General features: G+C 47.0%; 1 protein-coding gene across 1 annotated transcript in view; it reads right to left on the bottom strand.

The window, feature by feature from the left end:
• Positions 1–25535, bottom strand: part of slc12a6 (solute carrier family 12 member 6) — a 240039-nt gene that overhangs the window by 31326 nt on the left and 183178 nt on the right. The window contains 3 exon segments of the mRNA XM_084312786.1: positions 2903–3072; positions 5558–5753; positions 25355–25523. Coding sequence (XP_084168912.1) covers positions 2903–3072; positions 5558–5753; positions 25355–25523 — 535 coding nt within the window.

Genomic DNA, 25535 nt, shown 5'->3' on the forward strand with positions numbered 1-25535 from the left:
ATACCAAATGATCCTTTTAGGAGTAAATAACAGTGATCTGATAATGCATTGGGTACCATCTCCACTTCATAGTTATCAAATAGTCTCGGGGTTGCGAAAACATAATCTATTCTGGAAAGTGTTTTATGTCTTGCTGATCGACAGGAGTACTTCCGGGTCGTGGGGTTGAGTGATCGCCATAGATCATTTACACCTGTATTCTTCGACCAATCCTTTAACGCATTAGATACATTTTTTTGTTCGTTGGAAAAGTTGGGATAAGATTTATCCAACCCAGGATCCCAAATGGCATTAAAATCCGCACCAATTATAAATGAGTATTCTGGAAGGTCTAACATTTTTCTAGTGAGTGCAGTGTAGAAATTAGTTTCGTATAGATTTGGGGCATATACCGCTACCAACGCTATTTTCCTATTCTTGTGTATAATCTTAGCTATGGTTATCCGACCGTCTGCATCAGACCATACTCCCTTCAATTCAATATTCAATTTCCGTTTCACGACTATAGCAACTCCACGGGTTCTCGTTCCAAAGGAAGAGTGACTAATGTTATGGTATGTGTTGTCCGCTAACGTAGCTTTGTCTCCCACTAAAATGTGCGTTTCGCTTAAGAGAGCCACATCAACCTGTTTGTTTTTCATCAATGTGAGCACACTTTTGCGTTTATGTTGATTATGTATTCCCCCAGTGTTCCAGATCATTATATTCAAACTAGCCATAATCTATACGGTTTGAAGAAGCAAGTCCGTACATCGACGACGTCGACAGCAAACCTTAAACGGCACATTGAGAATAAGCAAACGTCCTGTTTTTGTTTTCATAATAAAGACAATTCAAGTTTTTCCTCATGTTTTTGAAAATATACTGTAGAGATGAAAGCTGCAGCTGCTACTAGTGTGGACTGAATGGGCGGCAGCAATATACTGGAAATGCCAGTATTCCGATTGCTGTCTGTGGTTCAATACTTTTTACAAATAATAGCTGGCAGCAACGTATTGAAAAAAGAACTAACAAAATGGACCGTTCAATATCTCCTTTATGTTCGAAATGTCAAACAGATCTGGGTACCTACTATCACTACTTTTGGGAATGTAAGTGTTTATCCAGGTTCTGGGGCCAAGTCGCATGTGAGTTAAGCGACATTTTCAAGGTGAAAATAAAGAAGGATCCGGGAGCTTTCTTACTGGGACTCCCATCAAAGGAAATTAATTTGACACCCTTACAATTCAAACTATTTGATAAACTTCTACTTTCAGCCCGGAAATGCATTCTGATAAACTGGATTAAGGATAAGCCTCCATCTATACAAATGTGGCATAGAGAGATCTTCGTGTGCTACCCCATGAAAGACTGTGCAATGCATAGAGGCAACGATGCTTCCTTTGAGGAGGTGTGGGCCCCACTATTCGACTATTTTCCTGCTGAAATTTCTCGGATCCTTCTAAAGGGCCAATGCCCCATTGTATGGACAGACCTAGGATAGAAAAAAATAAATATATGTATGTCTACATGTGAATGGGCTCGAGGCAAGTGCAATACTGTACAGTGCCTGTCTTGGTTTGCTTTCCTTTTTGCTTGTTTTTCTTTTTGTATTGTTTTTGCTTGCTTATGGTGTGAATGATGGCATAGATGAACTGGAGAACCCCCCCCCCCCCTTGTCCCAATGTGTGTTTTTGTAATGTAAGTAACTGTACGTGAAAAATCTTTTAAAAAACAAATAAAAAAAATTTAAAAATAAGAACTATAAACTATAAATTAGTTCATTTTTGAAACCATTAACTTTAGTTCAACATTTTGAATTATGAACTATGAACTGAACTAGTCCATTTAAAAAATTGTGAACTGTGAACTGAACTAGTTCATGTAGAAAGTGAACTTCCCCAACACTGTTGATTACACTGTTTAATTGATCATATTCAAAAGATTGTTAGATCCTTATATTTCCCTTATTTCTTATATTTAGATGTAATTGTATTGCCTATATGTATGTTTTTCTATTATTACCCTGCCTGCCCATATCTGTACCTCCCCTCCCCCATGCTGCTATGACGCCCACATTTTCCCTATAAAGGAATATTTTATCTTATTTGCACTCAAAAGGACACACACAGACAAACACACACACAGACAAGGTAATGCTGAAGACATAAGAGAAGAGGATGGAAGGAGAGAAGAGAAGGATAAGAGAGAAGAGGGGAGGTGAGGAGAAGAGATGAGAAGGAGCAGGGAGGAAAGGAGAAGAGAAGAGATGAAGAGAGGAGGTGAAGAGGAGAGGAGGATAAGAGGGGAGAGGAGAGAAGAGAAGGAGCAGGGAAGAAAATACATCTGATTTTCTAATTGTATTGCCTATATATATGTCTTTTTACTATTACTATGCTCATACCAGTACTTCCCCTCCCCCTCCCCCATGCTGCTACTGTATGACACCTGAACTTCCCCAAGGGGATCAATAAAGGAATATCTTATCTTATCTTATCTTATTCACACTCAAGAAGGCAAACACACAGACAGACAAGGTAAGGCATGAAAACATACGGGAAGAGGATGAGAGGAGAGGAGGAGAGGAGAGGAAAGAAGAGGCGAGAATAAGATGAGAGGAGAGAAAATGATGAGGAGAGGAAAGGGTGAGAGGAGAGAAGAGGATGAGAGGAGAGAAGGAGAGGAGAGGAAAGAAGAGAGAATAAGATGAGAGGAGAGAAAATTATGAGGAGAGGAAAGGGTGAGAGGAGGAGAGAAGAGGATGAGAGGAGAGGGAAGAAGAGGATGAGAGGAGAGGAAAGAAGATGATGAGGAGAGAAGAGGATGAGAGGAGAGAAGAGGAGGAGAGAAGAGGAGAGGAGGATGAGAGAAGAGGATGAGAGGAGAGGATGAGATGAGAGGAGAGGAGATGAGGAGAGGAGACCTTGTGCTGGCGCAGCAGGAAGGGCAGCAGCATGAGCATCCCCCCGTCGTGGACAATCCACCAGACGTCGATGTAGCCCTCGGCACATGGCTCGTTGTTGCCGGGGAACAAGGAGATGTTCTTTGGTACCAGCAAGGCCAGGCGGGCTGCCGTGGTGACCCGCACCGTGTCTGGAGGACAGACAGAGGGCGCCGTTAGCCTACTGCAAGGTGTTTTGCGTCTGTGGTCTGATCGTGGAGATATCTCCACGATTCTGTAGTGACGCTTTGAGGTTGAAAGACCGATATTCACATCAGCAAGTAGCACCCTGACCCAGCCTTAAAACCTGAAGCAGGTTGATTTTAATTTAGTGGTGTTAGCGTGCTACTTACTGGTGTAAATATAGGTCTGTAATCGTTTGACTACAAAACGCTTTTTGTATGATGGTAATAATTTCAAGCCTGTTTTCTTTTGCATCAGACACTTTTTACTTATTTTTTTATTTATTTTTACTTCCAACTGTTTGGGAGAACGCTAAGATAAGAGACGGGCACGCTAACTCGCTGTGGACATAACGAGGATGTAAGTGAGTGACTGTGTGAGTTAGTGACAGTGTGGATCTACTCTATGCAGTTTATCAGTTTTTAAATATTATCTAAAAACTGAAATCCAGTTTTGACTGATGTGGGGGCGGGTGAGTCATAGCATTTGCATCTTAACCCTTTCACTACCACTCTACCAAAAGGGTTAACCCTTTCACCGTGACAATACAGAAGGTTAACCCTTTCACTGCCACATGACAAAGGGTTAACCCTTTCACAACCACACTACAGATGGTTAACCTTTCACTACCACACTACCGAAGGTTAACCATTTCACTACCACACTACAGAAGGTTAACCTTTCACTACCACACTACAGAAGGTTAACCCTTTCACTACCACACTACGGAAAACCGTCTGGTTAACCCAAAAGGGTTAACCTTCTGTAGTGTGGTAGTGAAAGGGGTAAAAGGGGCACAATGCTCATACAGCCTAATGAAATGATGTAGATGACAAAATAGCAATACCTTGTCTTATAGGGACTGCTACCATACTATTTGATTGAGCTGTAATTAACACTTTCACGGCCAACCACGTATACGTTATTGGGCGCTAACGGTTAACGTATACATTTTTGGATCGTTTTCCCTTTTATTTTTATTTTAATATCCTATTCAATGTCAGGGACCTGTATGTTGCCGTTAAAAGGCATACTGGGACTCCGAAGATGCAGTACCGGCCAGCTCCTGCTAGTAGGCAGTATAGAGAGGGCAGTAAACCCTGTTCCAGACTGGGTGCTATGTTTAAACCGCTCCGGGCGGACTTTTCTAGTAATGGGAAACCTAGGGCTTCACCCGATCGCATTGAATAGTTTTCGGGACCCTTGATCCATATGATGTGGTGGGTTATGTCGTGGACCAGATGGACATAGGATGGACTAGATGGCGATCAAATAATTGGAATATTCTTTTTGGAATACCACCGACCACAGGTAAGGACAATCTGACGTCAATTTCAGCTTTATCGTGCAAGGTTATCATACCCATCCCCCTGATCGGTGTGTTGTGGTAATAACAAATGACGTTACTGCCAATCAAATAATCAGAAACACCCCCCCCCCCCCCCTTTCATGCATTCATAATGAAACATAATATCTATTTTATAGATTTGATTTGGAAATAGTAGCGTGTCCAGGGACGAAACGCCAATGGTTTTAGTAGAATTCACATTGCACCCTATAGCCAGCCTCCCAGGAATTAGCCCGGATCATTCCGAAATTATACTTATATTCACCACGGGATAACGCATGAACGTATTCATGAAAAAATCTATTCTTTTTTGCATCTTGAACGGAAGATGACCATGGTATTGTATCCATAGCTATAATATAAAATATAGATTTAGCTCTACAAACAAGGTGACGCACAGTGAAACTATATAATGGAAACCTGGCCCAGCTAAAGCTAGATGGGGAAATCGAATGGCCGCGAATGTGTTAACACAACACAAGGATTCAACGTTCCCAATGACATCACCGGTGGCCACATTCAAATGCATTTACTCGCAATAACTAAATGAACTCAACTAAATTAACTAAATGAATGCGTGCAAAACGGTTTCAAATTTTTGGATGTGTGTGAGATTATGCGTGAAATAAATCAGCATCGTTTTTTTGACGACATGCCCCTAAAGATAACTATTTCAGGAACACGCCAACATTTTGAGAAATTAGCTTATCATCTTCTCCAGAGAGAGATACGAAGATAGATACCAGTTTCCTCTCTGTGCGTTCAGTAGAAAGCTATCTGGCTGCATGTTAGCCTAGCAATAAAGGAATATATTATCTTATCTTATCTTAGCACAATGAATGGAAGAGGACATAACCGGTTAGCCTTCGGGAGAGGTGTTACTTGGACAATGCCTAGGCTAACAGGCACTGTCCGCTTCCATTCATCGTGCTAAGCTAGGCTAACATGCAGCCAGATAACTTTCTACTGAACGCACAGAGAGGAAACTGGTATCTATCTTCTTGTCTCTCTCTGGAGAAGACGGTAAGCTAATTTCCCAAAATGTTGGCGTGTTCCTTTAAGTGTAATCTAATACCCTCTACCCCCCCTCCTCTCTCTCTACTCACTGATGAAGGCCTTCCAGGACTCGGGGTCCTCACTCTGCCTCCAGGCGAGAGGCCAGCCCATGACCACCGTGTTGGGCTTCATGCCCCCCAGGCCGATGGCCTGGACCATGTAGCTGATGCCGTCGCGGGCCTTCTGGGCCACGATGCACTGGCAGAACCCCTTCACCCGCTCCTTCTCCATCAAGTGCTTCAGGGTCTGGGGTGGAGCGCAACAACAACATCTCACATCAGAGCAGAGCAGGTCTTTATATCACACAGGGTCTGGGGTGGAGCGCAACAACAACATCTCACATCAGAGCAGAGCAGGTCTTTATATCACACAGGGTCTGGGGTGGAGCGCAACAACAACATCTCACATCAGAGCAGAGCAGGTCTTTATATCACTGCTTCTCAGGCAAAGACCTTGTACCTCGTGGAGAATGGACTGCATTTATATAGAATGGACTGCATTTATATAGAATGGACTGCATTTATATAGAATGGACTGCATTTATATAGAATGGACTGCATTTATATAGAATGGACTGCATTTATATAGAATGGACTGCATTTATATAGAATGGACTGTATTTATATAGAATGGACTGTATTTATATACAATGGACTGCATTTATATAGAATGGACTGCATTTATATAGAATGGACTGCATTTATATAGAATGGACTGTATTTATATAGAATGGACTGCATTTATATAGAATGGACTGCATTTATATAGAATGGACTGCATTTATATAGAATGGACTGTATTTATATAGAATGGACTGCATTTATATAGAATGGACTGCATTTATATAGAATGGACTGTATTTATATAGAATGGACTGCGTTTATATATAGAATGGACTGCATTTGTATAGAATGGACTGTATTTATATAGAATGGACTGCGTTTATATATAGAATGGACTGCATTTGTATAGAATGGACTGTATTTATATAGAATGGACTGCGTTTATATATAGAATGGACTGCATTTGTATAGAATGGACTTTATTTATATAGAATAGACTGTATTTATATAGAATGGACTGTATTTATATACAATGGACTGAATTTATATAGAATGGACTGTATTTATTTAGAATGGTCTGTATTTATTTAGAATGGACTGCATTTATATAGAATGGACTGCATTTATATAGAATGGACTGCATGTATATAGAATGGACTGTATTTATATAGAATGGACTGTATTTATATAGAATGGACTGTATTTATATAGAATGGACTGCATGTATATAGAATGGACTGTATTTATATAGAATGGACTGCATTTATATAGAATGGACTGTATTTATATAGAATGGACTGCATTTATATAGAATGGACTGCATTTATATAGAATGGACTGTATTTATATAGAATGGACTGCGTTTATATATAGAATGGACTGCATTTGTATAGAATGGACTGTATTTATATAGAATGGACTGCGTTTATATATAGAATGGACTGCATTTGTATAGAATGGACTGTATTTATATAGAATGGACTGCGTTTATATATAGAATGGACTGCATTTGTATAGAATGGACTTTATTTATATAGAATAGACTGTATTTATATAGAATGGACTGTATTTATATACAATGGACTGAATTTATATAGAATGAACTGTATTTATTTAGAATGGTCTGTATTTATTTAGAATGGACTGCATTTATATAGAATGGACTGCATTTATATAGAATGGACTGCATGTATATAGAATGGACTGTATTTATATAGAATGGACTGTATTTATATAGAATGGACTGTATTTATATAGAATGGACTGCATGTATATAGAATGGACTGTATTTATATAGAATGGACTGCATTTATATATAGAATGGACTGCGTTTATATAGAATGGACTGCATTTATATAGAATGGACTGTATTTATATAGAATGGACTGCGTTTATATATAGAATGGACTGCGTTTATATAGAATGGACTGCATTTATATAGAATGGACTGTATTTATATAGAATGGACTGCATTTGTATAGAATGGACTGTATTTATATAGAATGGACTGTATTTATATAGAATAATAATAATAATAATAATAATAAGAATAATAATAATAATAATAATAATAATAATAATAATAATAATAATAATAATAATAATAATAATAATAATAATAATAATAATAATAATAGATTTCATTTGTAATGCGCTTTACAGTTGCGGGGCAGAATGGACTGTATTTATTTAGAATGGACTGTATTTATATACAATGGACTGTATTTATATAGAATGGACTGTATTTATTTAGAATGGACTGTATTTATATAGAATGGACTGTATTTATATAGAATTGACTCTATTTATTTAGAATGGACTGTATATAGAATGGACTGTATTTATATAGAATGGACTGTATTTATTTAGAATGGACTGCATTTATATAGAATGGACTGTATATAGAATGGACTGTATTTATATAGAATGGACTGTATTTATTTAGAATGGACTGCATTTATATAGAATGGACTGCATTATATAGAGCTCTTATCCAAAGCACTTTACAACTTATGCCTCACATTCACCCATTCATTCATACATTCATACATTCACACACCGATGGTGGAGACAGCCATGCGAAGGTGCCAACCTGCTCATCAGGAGCAGTTAGGGGGTTAAGTGTCGGGAGGAGCCGGAGTGGAACCAGGTGAGCGCTCGACCTCCTGAGCCACTATGTGAACCAGGTGACGGCTCTACCTCCTGAGCCACTATGTGAACCAGGTGAGCGCTCTACCTCCTGAGCCACTATGTGAACCAGGTGAGCGCTCGACCTCCTGAGCCACTATGTGAACCAGGTGACGGCTCTACCTCCTGAGCCACTATGTGAACCAGGTGAGCGCTCGACCTCCTGAGCCACTATGTGAACCAGGTGAGCGCTCTACCTCCTGAGCCACTATGTGAACCAGGTGAGCGCTCTACCTCCTGAGCCACTATGTGAACCAGGTGAGCGCTCTACCTCCTGAGCCACTATGTGAACCAGGTGACGCTCTACCTCCTGAGCCACTATGTGAACCAGGTGAGCGCTCGACCTCCTGAGCCACTATGTGAACCAGGTGAGCGCTCTACCTCCTGAGCCACTATGTGAACCAGGTGAGCGCTCTACCTCCTGAGCCACTATGTGAACCAGGTGAGCGCTCTACCTCCTGAGCCACTATGTGAACCAGGTGAGCGCTCTACCTCCTGAGCCACTATGTGAACCAGGTGACCGCTCTACCTCCTGAGCCACTATGTGAACCAGGTGAGCGCTCCACCTCCTGAGCCACTATGTGAACCAGGTGAGCGCTCTACCTCCTGAGCCACTATGTGAACCAGGTGAGCGCTCTACCTCCTGAGCCACTATGTGAACCAGGTGACCGCTCCACCTCCTGAGCCACTATGTGAACCAGGTGAGCGCTCTACCTCCTGAGCCACTATGTGAACCAGGTGATGCTCTACCTCCTGAGCCACTATGTGAACCAGGTGACCGCTCTACCTCCTGAGCCACTATGTGAACCAGGTGAGCGCTCTACCTCCTGAGCCACTATGTGAACCAGGTGACGCTCTACCTCCTGAGCCACTATGTGAACCAGGTGAGCGCTCGACCTCCTGAGCCACTATGTGAACCAGGTGAGCGCTCTACCTCCTGAGCCACTATGTGAACCAGGTGAGCGCTCTACCTCCTGAGCCACTATGTGAACCAGGTGAGCGCTCGACCTCCTGAGCCACTATGTGAACCAGGTGAGCGCTCTACCTCCTGAGCCACTATGTGAACCAGGTGAGCGCTCTACCTCCTGAGCCACTATGTGAACCAGGTGAGCGCTCTACCTCCTGAGCCACTATGTGAACCAGGAGAGCGCTCGACCTCCTGAGCCACTATGTGAACCAGGTGACGCTCGACCTCCTGAGCCACTATGTGAACCAGGTGAGCGCTCTACCTCCTGAGCCACTATGTGAACCAGGTGACGCTCTACCTCCTGAGCCACTATGTGAACCAGGTGAGCGCTCGACCTCCTGAGCCACTATGTGAACCAGGTGACCGCTCGACCTCCTGAGCCACTATGTGAACCAGGTGAGCGCTCTACCTCCTGAGCCACTATGTGAACCAGGTGAGCGCTCTACCTCCTGAGCCACTATGTGAACCAGGTGAGCGCTCGACCTCCTGAGCCACTATGTGAACCAGGTGAGCGCTCTACCTCCTGAGCCACTATGTGAACCAGGCAGGGTTAGAAATTAAAAAAAAATTTCAAGGGCTTTTTTTGCCCCCCTTAATTGATTTTCGGGGGCTTTTTTTTGTATTTCGGGGGCACTGAATTTTTATGATGAAAATTAACATAAGGATTATAAAACATTGTTGACACTTTTTTTTACAGTCTTCGTCCCTATGTTTGATAATGTAATGTTAATGTCTCCATATATAGGGCTCTACGCTAACCTTTTTCCCAAGGAGCACATGTGCTCCTAAATAAAATGTTAATAAATAAAATCTAAATAAAAATTTAGGAGCACACAAAGAAATTTAGGAGCACAGTGAAAATTGTTCAAGTAACACAGAGTTTATTAACTATTTATCTCATGCATTATTATACTGTGCGTGTGCACACTATGAATTGAAAATGGGGGACCCTGATGTAAACAAGACGAAAGTCTTTCTCTGGTCTGCATCCCCTTAACTTGTGTGTATTGAGCTGTACTGTATTGTACCCATTCTGCAATCTGTTAATAAAGTTTTCAATCAATCAAACGCAAAGGATATCGGTTGTCAAGCTGCTTTTGTATGTTGTAGTGTTGTTATGATACCAACATTTTGACTTTGATACAGATAGGAAAGGTAATGGAATATATTATTAGATGACAGAACATTGAAAATTCTTTATACAATTATTTAATTCATTATGAAATAGAAATTCCGTTTTTGGGTGGAACGTTTGTTGCAAGGAGGGAGGAGGCGGGGACCGATGCGTGTTACACACAACACGGAGAAATGGTCTAGCTGCTTCGGTGCGTCGTTAACGTTAACGTCGGAAGAAATTCCCCACTAAGCCCTAAATTCAGAGCAGAGCAGTATCCTAATGACTTTTATGCTTCAGTCGATAAGGTGTTTTGCGAATTCTGTCAACATACCGTGGGGACTGGACCCGCAAAAACACGTGCGAATATCACTTCAAAAGCCATGTCAGCCGGATTCCTCTCTTTCTCCTCGTCTCTCTTTTGCTCAAAATAAAAATGAATGGGCTTCATGGCTGGCTGATTTTTTTGCGTTGTCTGATTCTGAATGTATAACTTGCCTAAGCCGGTACCGTGACTTTGTTTTCGGGCGCTACTGTGATTGGACGTTTATGCGCCTTGTGTAATGTGGGACTATTATAACAGCGGAGCTGTTTTGTAATCGTCACTCGTCTCGAGTAAATGATTTTTCCGGGTGGCGCACACACACATATTATTAGGGCCAAATACAAGGGAAATGCTCGCACTGTAGATCATATATATAATTATATATATAATTAGTAAACTGTCGGGGGCATTTTCTGCCCCCCTTAACTGATATTCGGGGGCATTTTGTCCATTTTCAAGGGCATTTTGCCCCGAGCCCCCGTTAATTTCGAACCCTGGAACCAGGTGACCGCTCTACCTCCTGAGCCACTATGTGAACCAGGTGAGCGCTCGACCTCCTGAGCCACTATGTGAACCAGGTGACGCTCTACCTCCTGAGCCACTATGTGAACCAGGTGAGCGCTCGACCTCCTGAGCCACTATGTGAACCAGGTGACGCTCTACCTGCTGAGCCACTATGTGAACCAGGTGAGCGCTCTACCTCCTGAGCCACTATGTGAACCAGGTGAGCGCTCTACCTCCTGAGCCACTATGTGAACCAGGTGAGCGCTCTACCTCCTGAGCCACTATGTGAACCAGGTGACGCTCGACCTCCTGAGCCACTATGTGAACCAGGTGAGCCCTCCACCTCCTGAGCCACTATGTGAACCAGGTGAGTGCTCTACCTCCTGAGCCACTATGTGAACCAGGTGAGCGCTCTACCTCCTGAGCCACTATGTGAACCAGGTGAGCGCTCTACCTCCTGAGCCACTATGTGAACCAGGTGAGCGCTCTACCTCCTGAGCCACTATGTGAACCAGGTGAGCGCTCTACCTCCTGAGCCACTATGTGAACCAGGTGACCGCTCCACCTCCTGAGCCACTATGTGAACCAGGTGAGCGCTCTACCTCCTGAGCCACTATGTGAACCAGGTGACGCTCTACCTCCTGAGCCACTATGTGAACCAGGTGACCGCTCTACCTCCTGAGCCACTATGTGAACCAGGTGAGCGCTCTACCTCCTGAGCCACTATGTGAACCAGGTGACGCTCTACCTCCTGAGCCACTATGTGAACCAGGTGAGCGCTCGACCTCCTGAGCCACTATGTGAACCAGGTGAGCGCTCTACCTCCTGAGCCACTATGTGAACCAGGTGAGCGCTCTACCTCCTGAGCCACTATGTGAACCAGGTGAGCGCTCTACCTCCTGAGCCACTATGTGAACCAGGTGAGCGCTCGACCTCCTGAGCCACTATGTGAACCAGGTGAGCGCTCTACCTCCTGAGCCACTATGTGAACCAGGTGACCGCTCTACCTCCTGAGCCACTATGTGAACCAGGTGAGCGCTTGACCTCCTGAGCCACTATGTGAACCAGGTGACGCTCTACCTCCTGAGCCACTATGTGAACCAGGTGAGCGCTCGACCTCCTGAGCCACTATGTGAACCAGGTGACGCTCTACCTGCTGAGCCACTATGTGAACCAGGTGAGCGCTCTACCTCCTGAGCCACTATGTGAACCAGGTGAGCGCTCTACCTCCTGAGCCACTATGTGAACCAGGTGAGCGCTCTACCTCCTGAGCCACTATGTGAACCAGGTGACCGCTCTACCTCCTGAGCCACTATGTGAACCAGGTGAGCGCTCTACCTCCTGAGCCACTATGTGAACCAGGTGACGCTCTACCTCCTGAGCCACTATGTGAACCAGGTGAGCGCTCGACCTCCTGAGCCACTATGTGAACCAGGTGAGCGCTCTACCTCCTGAGCCACTATGTGAACCAGGTGAGCGCTCTACCTCCTGAGCCACTATGTGAACCAGGTGAGCGCTCTACCTCCTGAGCCACTATGTGAACCAGGTGAGCGCTCGACCTCCTGAGCCACTATGTGAACCAGGTGACGCTCGACCTCCTGAGCCACTATGTGAACCAGGTGAGCGCTCTACCTCCTGAGCCACTGTGAACCAGGTGACGCTCTACCTCCTGAGCCACTATGTGAACCAGGTGAGCGCTCGACCTCCTGAGCCACTATGTGAACCAGGTGAGCGCTCGACCTCCTGAGCCACTATGTGAACCAGGTGACCGCTCGACCTCCTGAGCCACTATGTGAACCAGGTGAGCGCTCTACCTCCTGAGCCACTATGTGAACCAGGTGAGCGCTCTACCTCCTGAGCCACTATGTGAACCAGGTGAGCGCTCGACCTCCTGAGCCACTATGTGAACCAGGTGAGCGCTCTACCTCCTGAGCCACTATGTGAACCAGGTGACCGCTCTACCTCCTGAGCCACTATGTGAACCAGGTGAGCGCTCGACCTCCTGAGCCACTATGTGAACCAGGTGACGCTCTACCTCCTGAGCCACTATGTGAACCAGGTGAGCGCTCGACCTCCTGAGCCACTATGTGAACCAGGTGACGCTCTACCTGCTGAGCCACTATGTGAACCAGGTGAGCGCTCTACCTCCTGAGCCACTATGTGAACCAGGTGAGCGCTCTACCTCCTGAGCCACTATGTGAACCAGGTGAGCGCTCTACCTCCTGAGCCACTATGTGAACCAGGTGACGCTCGACCTCCTGAGCCACTATGTGAACCAGGTGAGCGCTCTACCTCCTGAGCCACTATGTGAACCAGGTGAGCGCTCTACCTCCTGAGCCACTATGTGAACCAGGTGACCGCTCTACCTGCTGAGCCACTATGTGAACCAGGTGAGCGCTCGACCTCCTGAGCCACTATGTGAACCAGGTGACGCTCTACCTCCTGAGCCACTATGTGAACCAGGTGACGCTCTACCTCCTGAGCCACTATGTGAACCAGGTGAGCGCTCGACCTCCTGAGCCACTATGTGAACCAGGTGAGCGCTCTACCTCCTGAGCCACTATGTGAACCAGGTGAGCGCTCTACCTCCTGAGCCACTATGTGAACCAGGTGAGCGCTCTACCTCCTGAGCCACTATGTGAACCAGGTGAGCGCTCTACCTCCTGAGCCACTATGTGAACCAGGTGACCGCTCTACCTCCTGAGCCACTATGTGAACCAGGTGAGCGCTCCACCTCCTGAGCCACTATGTGAACCAGGTGAGCGCTCTACCTCCTGAGCCACTATGTGAACCAGGTGAGCGCTCTACCTCCTGAGCCACTATGTGAACCAGGTGAGCGCTCTACCTCCTGAGCCACTATGTGAACCAGGTGAGCGCTCTACCTCCTGAGCCACTATGTGAACCAGGTGACCGCTCCACCTCCTGAGCCACTATGTGAACCAGGTGAGCGCTCTACCTCCTGAGCCACTATGTGAACCAGGTGACGCTCTACCTCCTGAGCCACTATGTGAACCAGGTGAGCGCTCGACCTCCTGAGCCACTATGTGAACCAGGTGAGCGCTCTACCTCCTGAGCCACTATGTGAACCAGGTGACCGCTCTACCTCCTGAGCCACTATGTGAACCAGGTGAGCGCTCTACCTCCTGAGCCACTATGTGAACCAGGTGACGCTCTACCTCCTGAGCCACTATGTGAACCAGGTGAGCGCTCGACCTCCTGAGCCACTATGTGAACCAGGTGAGCGCTCTACCTCCTGAGCCACTATGTGAACCAGGTGAGCGCTCTACCTCCTGAGCCACTATGTGAACCAGGTGAGCGCTCTACCTCCTGAGCCACTATGTGAACCAGGTGAGCGCGCGACCTCCTGAGCCACTATGTGAACCAGGTGACGCTCGACCTCCTGAGCCACTATGTGAACCAGGTGAGCGCTCTACCTCCTGAGCCACTATGTGAACCAGGTGACGCTCTACCTCCTGAGCCACTATGTGAACCAGGTGAGCGCTCGACCTCCTGAGCCACTATGTGAACCAGGTGAGCGCTCGACCTCCTGAGCCACTATGTGAACCAGGTGAGCGCTCTACCTCCTGAGCCACTATGTGAACCAGGTGAGCGCTCTACCTCCTGAGCCACTATGTGAACCAGGTGAGCGCTCGACCTCCTGAGCCACTATGTGAACCAGGTGAGCGCTCTACCTCCTGAGCCACTATGTGAACCAGGTGACCGCTCTACCTCCTGAGCCACTATGTGAACCAGGTGAGCGCTCGACCTCCTGAGCCACTATGTGAAACAGGTGACGCTCTACCTCCTGAGCCACTATGTGAACCAGGTGAGCGCTCGACCTCCTGAGCCACTATGTGAACCAGGTGAGCGCTCTACCTCCTGAGCCACTATGTGAACCAGGTGAGCGCTCTACCTCCTGAGCCACTATGTGAACCAGGTGAGCGCTCTACCTCCTGAGCCACTATGTGAACCAGGTGAGCGCTCGACCTCCTGAGCCACTATGTGAACCAGGTGAGCGCTCTACCTCCTGAGCCACTATGTGAACCAGGTGACCGCTCTACCTCCTGAGCCACTATGTGAACCAGGTGAGCGCTCTACCTCCTGAGCCACTATGTGAACCAGGTGAGCGCTCTACCTCCTGAGCCACTGTGTGAACCAGGTGACGCTCGACCTCCTGAGCCACTATGTGAACCAGGTGAGCGCTCTACCTCCTGAGCCACTATGTGAACCAGGTGACGCTCTACCTCCTGAGCCACTATGTGAACCAGGTGACGCTCTACCTCCTGAGCCACTATGTGAACCAGGTGAGCGCTCGACCTCCTGAGCCACTATTGAACCAGGTGAGCGCTCTACCTCCTGAGCCACTATGTGAACCAGGTGAGCGCTCTACCTCCTGAGCCACTATGTGAACCAGGTGAGCGCTCTACCTCCTGAGCCACTATGTGAACCAGGTGAGCGCTCTACCTCCTGAGCCACTATGTGAACCAGGTGAGCGCTCTACCTCCTGAGCCACTATGTGAACCAGGTGAGCGCTCTACCTCCTGAGCCACTATGTGAACCAGGTGACCGCTCCACCTCCTGAGCCACTATGTGAACCAGGTGAGCGCTCTACCTCCTGAGCCACTATGTGAACCAGGTGACGCTCTACCTCCTGAGCCACTATGTGAACCAGGTGACCGCTCCACCTCCTGAGCCACTATGTGAACCAGGTGAGCGCTCTACCTCCTGAGCCACTATGTGAACCAGGTGACGCTCTACCTCCTGAGCCACTATGTGAACCAGGTGACCGCTCTACCTCCTGAGCCACTATGTGAACCAGGTGAGCGCTCTACCTCCTGAGCCACTATGTGAACCAGGTGACGCTCTACCTCCTGAGCCACTATGTGAACCAGGTGAGCGCTCGACCTCCTGAGCCACTATGTGAACCAGGTGAGCGCTCTACCTCCTGAGCCACTATGTGAACCAGGTGAGCGCTCTACCTCCTGAGCCACTATGTGAACCAGGTGAGCGCTCTACCTCCTGAGCCACTATGTGAACCAGGTGAGCGCGCGACCTCCTGAGCCACTATGTGAACCAGGTGACGCTCGACCTCCTGAGCCACTATGTGAACCAGGTGAGCGCTCTACCTCCTGAGCCACTATGTGAACCAGGTGACGCTCTACCTCCTGAGCCACTATGTGAACCAGGTGAGCGCTCGACCTCCTGAGCCACTATGTGAACCAGGTGAGCGCTCGACCTCCTGAGCCACTATGTGAACCAGGTGAGCGCTCTACCTCCTGAGCCACTATGTGAACCAGGTGAGCGCTCTACCTCCTGAGCCACTATGTGAACCAGGTGAGCGCTCGACCTCCTGAGCCACTATGTGAACCAGGTGAGCGCTCTACCTCCTGAGCCACTATGTGAACCAGGTGACCGCTCTACCTCCTGAGCCACTATGTGAACCAGGTGAGCGCTCGACCTCCTGAGCCACTATGTGAAACAGGTGACGCTCTACCTCCTGAGCCACTATGTGAACCAGGTGAGCGCTCGACCTCCTGAGCCACTATGTGAACCAGGTGACGCTCTACCTGCTGAGCCACTATGTGAACCAGGTGAGCGCTCTACCTCCTGAGCCACTATGTGAACCAGGTGAGCGCTCTACCTCCTGAGCCACTATGTGAACCAGGTGAGCGCTCTACCTCCTGAGCCACTATGTGAACCAGGTGACGCTCGACCTCCTGAGCCACTATGTGAACCAGGTGAGCGCTCTACCTCCTGAGCCACTATGTGAACCAGGTGAGCGCTCTACCTCCTGAGCCACTATGTGAACCAGGTGACCACTCTACCTGCTGAGCCACTATGTGAACCAGGTGAGCGCTCGACCTCCTGAGCCACTATGTGAACCAGGTGAGCGCTCGACCTCCTGAGCCACTATGTGAACCAGGTGAGCGCTCTACCTCCTGAGCCACTATGTGAACCAGGTGACGCTCTACCTCCTGAGCCACTATGTGAACCAGGTGAGCGCTCTACCTCCTGAGCCACTATGTGAACCAGGTGAGCGCTCTACCTCCTGAGCCACTATGTGAACCAGGTGAGCGCTCGACCTCCTGAGCCACTATGTGAACCAGGTGAGCGCTCTACCTCCTGAGCCACTATGTGAACCAGGTGACGCTCTACCTCCTGAGCCACTATGTGAACCAGGTGAGCGCTCTACCTCCTGAGCCACTATGTGAACCAGGTGAGCGCTCTACCTCCTGAGCCACTATGTGAACCAGGTGAGCGCTCGACCTCCTGAGCCACTATGTGAACCAGGTGAGCGCTCTACCTCCTGAGCCACTATGTGAACCAGGTGACGCTCTACCTCCTGAGGCACTATGTGAACCAGGTGACGCTCTACCTCCTGAGCCACTATGTGAACCAGGTGACGCTCGACCTCCTGAGCCACTATGTGAACCAGGTGAGCGCTCTACCTCCTGAGCCACTATGTAAACCAGGTGACGCTCTACCTCCTGAGCCACTATGTGAACCAGGTGAGCGCTCTACCTCCTGAGCCACTATGTGAACCAGGTGACCGCTCTACCTCCTGAGCCACTATGTGAACCAGGTGACCGCTCTACCTCCTGAGCCACTATGTGAACCAGGTGACCGCTCCACCTCCTGAGCCACTATGTGAACCAGGTGACCGCTCCACCTCCTGAGCCACTATGTGAACCAGGTGAGCGCTCTACCTCCTGAGCCACTATGTGAACCAGGTGACACTCTACCTCCTGAGCCACTATGTGAACCAGGTGACCGCTCTACCTCCTGAGCCACTATGTGAACCAGGTGAGCGCTCTACCTCCTGAGCCACTATGTGAACCAGGTGACGCTCTACCTCCTGAGCCACTATGTGAACCAGGTGATTGCTCTACCTCCTGAGCCACTATGTGAACCAGGTGAGCGCTCTACCTCCTGAGCCACTATGTGAACCAGGTGAGCGCTCTACCTCCTGAGCCACTATGTGAACCAGGTGAGCGCTCTACCTCCTGAGCCACTATGTGAACCAGGTGAGCGCTCTACCTCCTGAGCCACTATGTGAACCAGGTGAGCGCTCTACCTCCTGAGCCACTATGTGAACCAGGTGACCGCTCGACCTCCTGAGCCACTATGTGAACCAGGTGAGCGCTCTACCTCCTGAGCCACTATGTGAACCAGGTGAGCGCTCGACCTCCTGAGCCACTATGTGAACCAGGTGAGCGCTCGACCTCCTGAGCCACTATGTGAACCAGGTGAGCGCTCGACCTCCTGAGCCACTATGTGAACCAGGTGAGCGCTCGACCTCCTGAGCCACTATGTGAACCAGGTGAGCGCTCGACCTCCTGAGCCACTATGTGAACCAGGTGAGCGCTCGACCTCCTGAGCCACTATGTGAACCAGGTGAGCGCTCTACCTCCTGAGCCACTATGTGAACCAGGTGAGCGCTCGACCTCCTGAGCCACTATGTGAACCAGGTGAGCGCTCTACCTCCTGAGCCACTATGTGAACCAGGTGAGCGCTCTACCTCCTGAGCCACTATGTGAACCAGGTGAGCGCTCTACCTCCTGAGCCACTATGTGAACCAGGTGACCGCTCTACCTCCTGAGCCATTATGTGAACCAGGTGAGCGCTCTACCTCCTGAGCGACTATGTGAACCAGGTGAGCGCTCTACCTCCTGAGCCACTATGTGAACCAGGTGACGCTCTACCTCCTGAGCCACTATGTGAACCAGGTGAGCGCTCTACCTCCTGAGCCACTATGTGAACCAGGTGAGCGCTCTACCTCCTGAGCCACTATGTGAACCAGGTGAGCGCTCGACCTCCTGAGCCACTATGTGAACCAGGTGAGCGCTCTACCTCCTGAGCCACTATGTGAACCAGGTGACCGCTCTACCTCCTGAGCCACTATGTGAACCAGGTGAGCGCTCTACCTCCTGAGCCACTATGTGAACCAGGTGAGCGCTCTACCTCCTGAGCCACTGTGTGAACCAGGTGACGCTCGACCTCCTGAGCCACTATGTGAACCAGGTGAGCGCTCTACCTCCTGAGCCACTATGTGAACCAGGTGACGCTCTACCTCCTGAGCCACTATGTGAACCAGGTGACGCTCTACCTCCTGAGCCACTATGTGAACCAGGTGAGCGCTCGACCTCCTGAGCCACTATTGAACCAGGTGAGCGCTCTACCTCCTGAGCCACTATGTGAACCAGGTGAGCGCTCTACCTCCTGAGCCACTATGTGAACCAGGTGAGCGCTCTACCTCCTGAGCCACTATGTGAACCAGGTGAGCGCTCTACCTCCTGAGCCACTATGTGAACCAGGTGAGCGCTCTACCTCCTGAGCCACTATGTGAACCAGGTGAGCGCTCTACCTCCTGAGCCACTATGTGAACCAGGTGAGCGCTCTACCTCCTGAGCCACTATGTGAACCAGGTGAGCGCTCTACCTCCTGAGCCACTATGTGAACCAGGTGAGCGCTCAACCTCCTGAGCCACTATGTGAACCAGGTGAGCGCTCTACCTCCTGAGCCACTATGTGAACCAGGTGAGCGCTCTACCTCCTGAGCCACTATGTGAACCAGGTGAGCGCTCTACCTCCTGAGCCACTATGTGAACCAGGTGAGCGCTCGACCTCCTGAGCCACTATGTGAACCAGGTGAGCGCTCTACCTCCTGAGCCACTATGTGAACCAGGTGAGCGCTCTACCTCCTGAGCCACTATGTGAACCAGGTGAGCGCTCGACCTCCTGAGCCACTATGTGAACCAGGTGAGCGCTCTACCTCCTGAGCCACTATGTGAACCAGGTGAGCGCTCTACCTCCTGAGCCACTATGTGAACCAGGTGAGCGCTCTACCTCCTGAGCCACTATGTGAACCAGGTGACGCTCTACCTCCTGAGCCACTATGTGAACCAGGTGAGCGCTCTACCTCCTGAGGCACTATGTGAACCAGGTGAGCGCTCGACCTCCTGAGCCACTATGTGAACCAGGTGAGCGCTCTACCTCCTGAGCCACTATGTGAACCAGGTGAGCGCTCGACCTCCTGAGCCACTATGTGAACCAGGTGAGCGCTCGACCTCCTGAGCCACTATGTGAACCAGGTGAGCGCTCTACCTCCTGAGCCACTATGTGAACCAGGTGAGCGCTCTACCTCCTGAGCCACTATGTGAACCAGGTGAGCGCTCTACCTCCTGAGCCACTATGTGAACTGAAGGTTTTACATGGTTACTGTTCGTGTCCTGCCTCCCATTAGGACTGGGTATAAAAAACAGTGAGAGACTCACTCAACTCAACAAAAGGGGGGAAATAAATCTACAATCATTACTACATTATTGGATTTGGTTTATTTTGTTCATTTTGGAAAGTTATGTTCAGAAAATAAATTTGAACAATGACCCACTGCTCAGTAAGGCACTAAAACTAATTGAAAAGAGTTGGACTGACTCTAGCATTACAGCAGATGATCATCAGCTGTTTTCATGTTATTAAGGACCGGATGCAGGGCTGGATATTGTGGCACTGATTACCTGATTTGATTAAGATTACCAAGGTCCCGCTTTGATTCGATTCGATATTGATTCAATTAGTCTTTCAGAGGGCCGCTGTTGTCAAAAAATTTAATTTGGTCAACTGAGTTTCCGCCGCGGTTCATCTGCAGGACGGGAGGCGTGCTAGAAACACCACTTAGCAGAAAACATTCACATCTACTGAAAAAGTTATTAAAAGATCAATAGGCTCTACGCTGGACTGGTAAAGCCAATGGGCCTCATGCATGAAGCGATATAAGAACAGATTTCGTTCTTAACTAGCAATTCCTCTTACTTTGTTCTTACCTGGGATTCAGCAAAGTTTTCTTATTGTAGCTTTTTTCTCAGGCAAGAACAAATTATAAGAGTGGTCGAGAGCCCTCTTACCGAAATAAGAAATTTGTACCCCAAAAAAATTTTATAAAAAAAAAGCCTACCATTGGTTAATTGCCCCCAAATACGACTTAAAAAATACAGAACTTTTCAATAATAATAATAATTATTATTATTATTATAACTTATTGCGTGCGTTCTGTCTGAAATGGATTATATATTGCTGTTAGAACAGTTATGCTCTGGCCGCCCAGGCCATTGATTGATTGAAGATTTTATTAACAGATTGCAGAATGGGTACAATACAGTACGGCTCAATACACACAATTGTTAAGGGGATGCAGACCAGAGAAAGACTTTCGTCTTGTTTACATCAGGGTCCCCCATTTTCAATTCATAATGACATTTATGACATACACAACATACAGATATACATCATGACATTTATGACATGACATACAGATATGCAGTACTGTATACGTAGCATAGAACGCATATTTAGAGATCGTCTATATCAGTGGTTCGCAAACCATGCGGACCACTAGATTGTTATCAAGAACATTTGCGGACCACCTCATATGCAAACAGTAAAACATAAATAAATAAACAACTGACTTAAACCCAGTAATACACGAGACCCTCTTCTTGGACCAAGTAGGTTTAGTCGATAATCCAATGTACAGTTACCCCCACCGCCTACCCATCCGCCCCCACCCCACCCACCTCCAACATAAAGTCCCCCCCCCCCACCCCACCTACCCAACCCCCCCCCCCCCCCACCTCCTCCAATGTACAGTTTCTACATCAAATGTATATACTATCTTCTTTTTTTTTTAACTCTTTTTGTATCACAATCAGTACTGTATTTGTAGCTGGTATGTCATAAATGTATAGATGTAGCAGTACTGTCTATCTGTATGTCATGTATGTCATATATGTTATGATGAATTGAAAATAGGGGACCCTGATGTAAACAAGATGAAAGTCTTTCTCTGGTCTCCATCCCCTTAACAATTGTGTGTATTGAGCTGTACTGTATTGTACCCATTCTGCAATCAAATACAATTGTCAATCAATCAATCAATCAAGACCTGCGTCGCGGGCACTGCGTTCCGTTCTCAGAATGGATTTGAGAGAGATGTGTCATCCAGTTTGACTTGGAGCATGCGCGGCACTGTACTATGCGCACTGTCAGTCATCAGGCTATATGCAGAGATATTCAGACTCTAGATTTATTTGCAGAGCCAGATGAGTGGCAACCTGTGTGATTGGCTCTTGACAACGCACAGTCGTTCAGTATTGACAAAGCCTACAGTACTTTGCTGGAACGATTCATTGTGCACGTACTGTATACAGTACGTGTGTATGCGCGCACTGCGGGAGGTGGCCAGAAGCGCGCAACTAGCCAACTACTATTATGTTAATATATTAATACAGTATATTCCACTATATAGCTATAGGTGCTGTATGATGACAATACATTTGATTCCTATCTAATTTTGATCCATCGCAAAGCGCTCCAGCGCTTGAATACGGCCGGGGGATCCGATGCAGACCCACGGCTCTCGTATTTTAATGAGCCTGTGAGGCGTGTCTCTGTATGCAAATGACTTGCGCGAGAACGCGCATCCAGTTTAGAATGAGTGGGATTCACCATTCAAAAAACCTGGGTAAGAACAGAATTGGACTTTGATGAATGTGGCGGTGGCTTTTCTTATTGTTCTCTTAACAGACAGGTAAGCAAGAATATAAGAAAAATAATAAGAGTGTATTGTTGAATGAGGCCCAATGGGTCTCATTCACCAACAGACTTCAGACAAAAGATCAGACATAAGTTTGTCCTAGCTCCACTTATGACATTTTCGGGCTGATTTTGGGATTCACGAAAGGTCCCTTCTCCTGGATTCGGTCTTAAGAGCAGGATTTAGGAGCGCTGAAGAGCAGCCGTAAGTCGGACAGACTGGTGTGCGCCGTGTTCTTAACACTTTCAGTGCCCACCACGTGATAAGACGTTTTATCAGCCCAATGCCTGAATGCCCACCACGACAATTAGCGTTTTACGATCTGAATTTATATTTCATCAACCGAGTCTCCCGTTGGTATGCAGCCCCTGTAGGAGCTCAGATGTGAAAAACCGCCCCCTATCGTCTCCCAGATGGTAATGCACTCTTTTGGAATGGACTCAATGAAAATGGATGAGAAAAGAAAAATCCGGAATCCACATTTTACTTCTCAGGCATGTAACCCGAGCCGATCGGATTCATTGTGGAGCCTCAGAACAGCGTGGAATACATATGTACAGTATGTAGCGTTGGATCAATAAAAGCGATAGATCAGGAATTGGAATGATCTTTTTGGAGAACATCTGATCTGAGGTAAGGAATCTATTTTACAAGTCTTGGGATCGCCTATATAGCGTGCATACGTACACATACTATCGATAATCTAGCGTTTATTTGAAAACGATTCAAAAATAGGCCGAAAAATGACAACGTTTTTGTGTATTCTAGAATACCGTATTCCAGAAAAGGGCGATTATCATGGAATATTTATATTTTCCTTGAAAACGAGGGCTTTTCAAAATGCTATAAAACGAAAATGAACCGATAAAAAAACAATCCGCTTCAACAATGTTGACTGGAAAACGAGTCATTGATAAGCGACGGGCAGATTAGACACATAGCCATAATTGAAAACATAGATTAGGCGTTATTAACGCTAACATTGAAGTGGATGGTGGGCATTCAAGCGGTAAATCAAGATTAAGCTTGGGCTCTGAAAGTGTTAAGGGCTTTATTTGGGAGGAATCATGGTGATTGTGTTCATGTCAACTCGACAAACATCCTTGAAATTAAATAATCATCATAATAATAATAAATATGACAATATTTAATATAATAATAATAATAAATAATAATAATAAATAATAATAATAATAATAATAATAATAATAATAATAATAATAATAATAATAATAATAATAATAATAATAATAATAATAATAATAATAATAATAATAACTATAGCTATAGTGGAATAGACTGTATTAATATTCCATATTTATACCGTCTTGTTTCACGCTCCTACAGTACACTACACATCTTAGCGTGACATGATGTGTACTGTACTGTATGCAGCGTATCTCCTAATCTCCTAATAAAACAAGTCATTACGCACGTAGACTATACAGTACGCTCGCGCGTGTGTGTGCGCTGAGGCAGGTGGCCAGGAGCACGAAACAAGACGGTATAAATATGGAATATTCCACTATAGCTATACTAGTGTGCTGTATGATGACAATACATTTGAATCTAATCTAATTGGCCTCCGCGCTACCTGTTGAATACGGGGATCAGCACATGCAATGCTGACCATTGTTTTGCACACTGCCCTCGCATTATAATGAGCTGGAGGGGCGTGTATGTATGCAAATTAGGTCTACGGGTACGCGCATTCCAGTTTGTGAATGAGTGACGTATTTCATTCAAGGGATCGCAGCTGCAACCATTTGGCAAGTTAAGACAACCTCTCCACACGTTGGTGAATCCGGGGGTAATTGTCGTCGGCTTTCTCTGTGACCAATGTCGTTACCTAGCAACTGAAAACTGTTGGGACAATGTGACAGGTGTAAAGTTGCAGAGGGCTCTTTAACACATCTCTTTTGGCTCTGTCCTCATTTACAAAAATTCTGGGGTGAAATATTCCAGTGGTTTTCCAGGGTCTATGGAAAGGACATTCCCCCTGATCCAGAGTTGGCACTCTTTGGGTGTTCAGAGACTGCCTTAAGGTACACGAGGGAGGAACAACAGACACTAATGCTCGGCATGGTAGCTGCAAAAAAAATGATTCTAACCGATTGGAAATCACCTACACCCCCGTGTTTCCAGAAATGGCTCAATGAAATTATCACAATCATACAGATGGAGAGGATCCGCTATTACAGATCCAAAGAGCACAACAGGTTTTCGGACATATGGAGCCCATTCATTGACTATCTGAAGGACAAATAACTGCACTCTGCAGAGACTCACCCCTGTATATCATGTTTGACCTGCACCTTGTAACACCTGGCTATACAACACACTTTAATGCTTTGAGTTAAGTCACACTGTTATTTTATTTTCCTGTCTGGCAGTCCTTTTCGTTTTTTTTTTGTTTAGTTTTGTCTGTTTATTTTTGTTCTGTCTCCTCCTTTTTGTTTTGTCTGTTCTTGTCTAGTAAACTGAGAAATAAAGTATTTAAAAAGAAAACTGTTGGGACTGGAACAACAATGTCGTTACCTAGCAACTGAAAACACCATTGACGCGGTCTATAACCGGGTGAAGAGTTCCTCCTACCTGCTCCGCGGCCAGGGCGTCTCCGTAGCTGTGGAGGAAGTTGTCTGTGATGACCGTCCCTACGATGGTCAGGCCCTTCCCTGCCTTCAGCTGGCTGGCAAACGTCAGCAGGCGGGGAGACTTCACATGGGCGTCTTCGTCTAGCTTCAGTAACACCAGCAGCTGAGGTCTGGAGAGAGAG

The sequence above is a fragment of the Notolepis coatsorum genome, assembly GCF_963971535.1.
Source record: "Notolepis coatsorum genome assembly, chromosome: 4".
In the NCBI taxonomy this organism is placed as follows: domain Eukaryota; kingdom Metazoa; phylum Chordata; class Actinopteri; order Aulopiformes; family Paralepididae; genus Notolepis; species Notolepis coatsorum.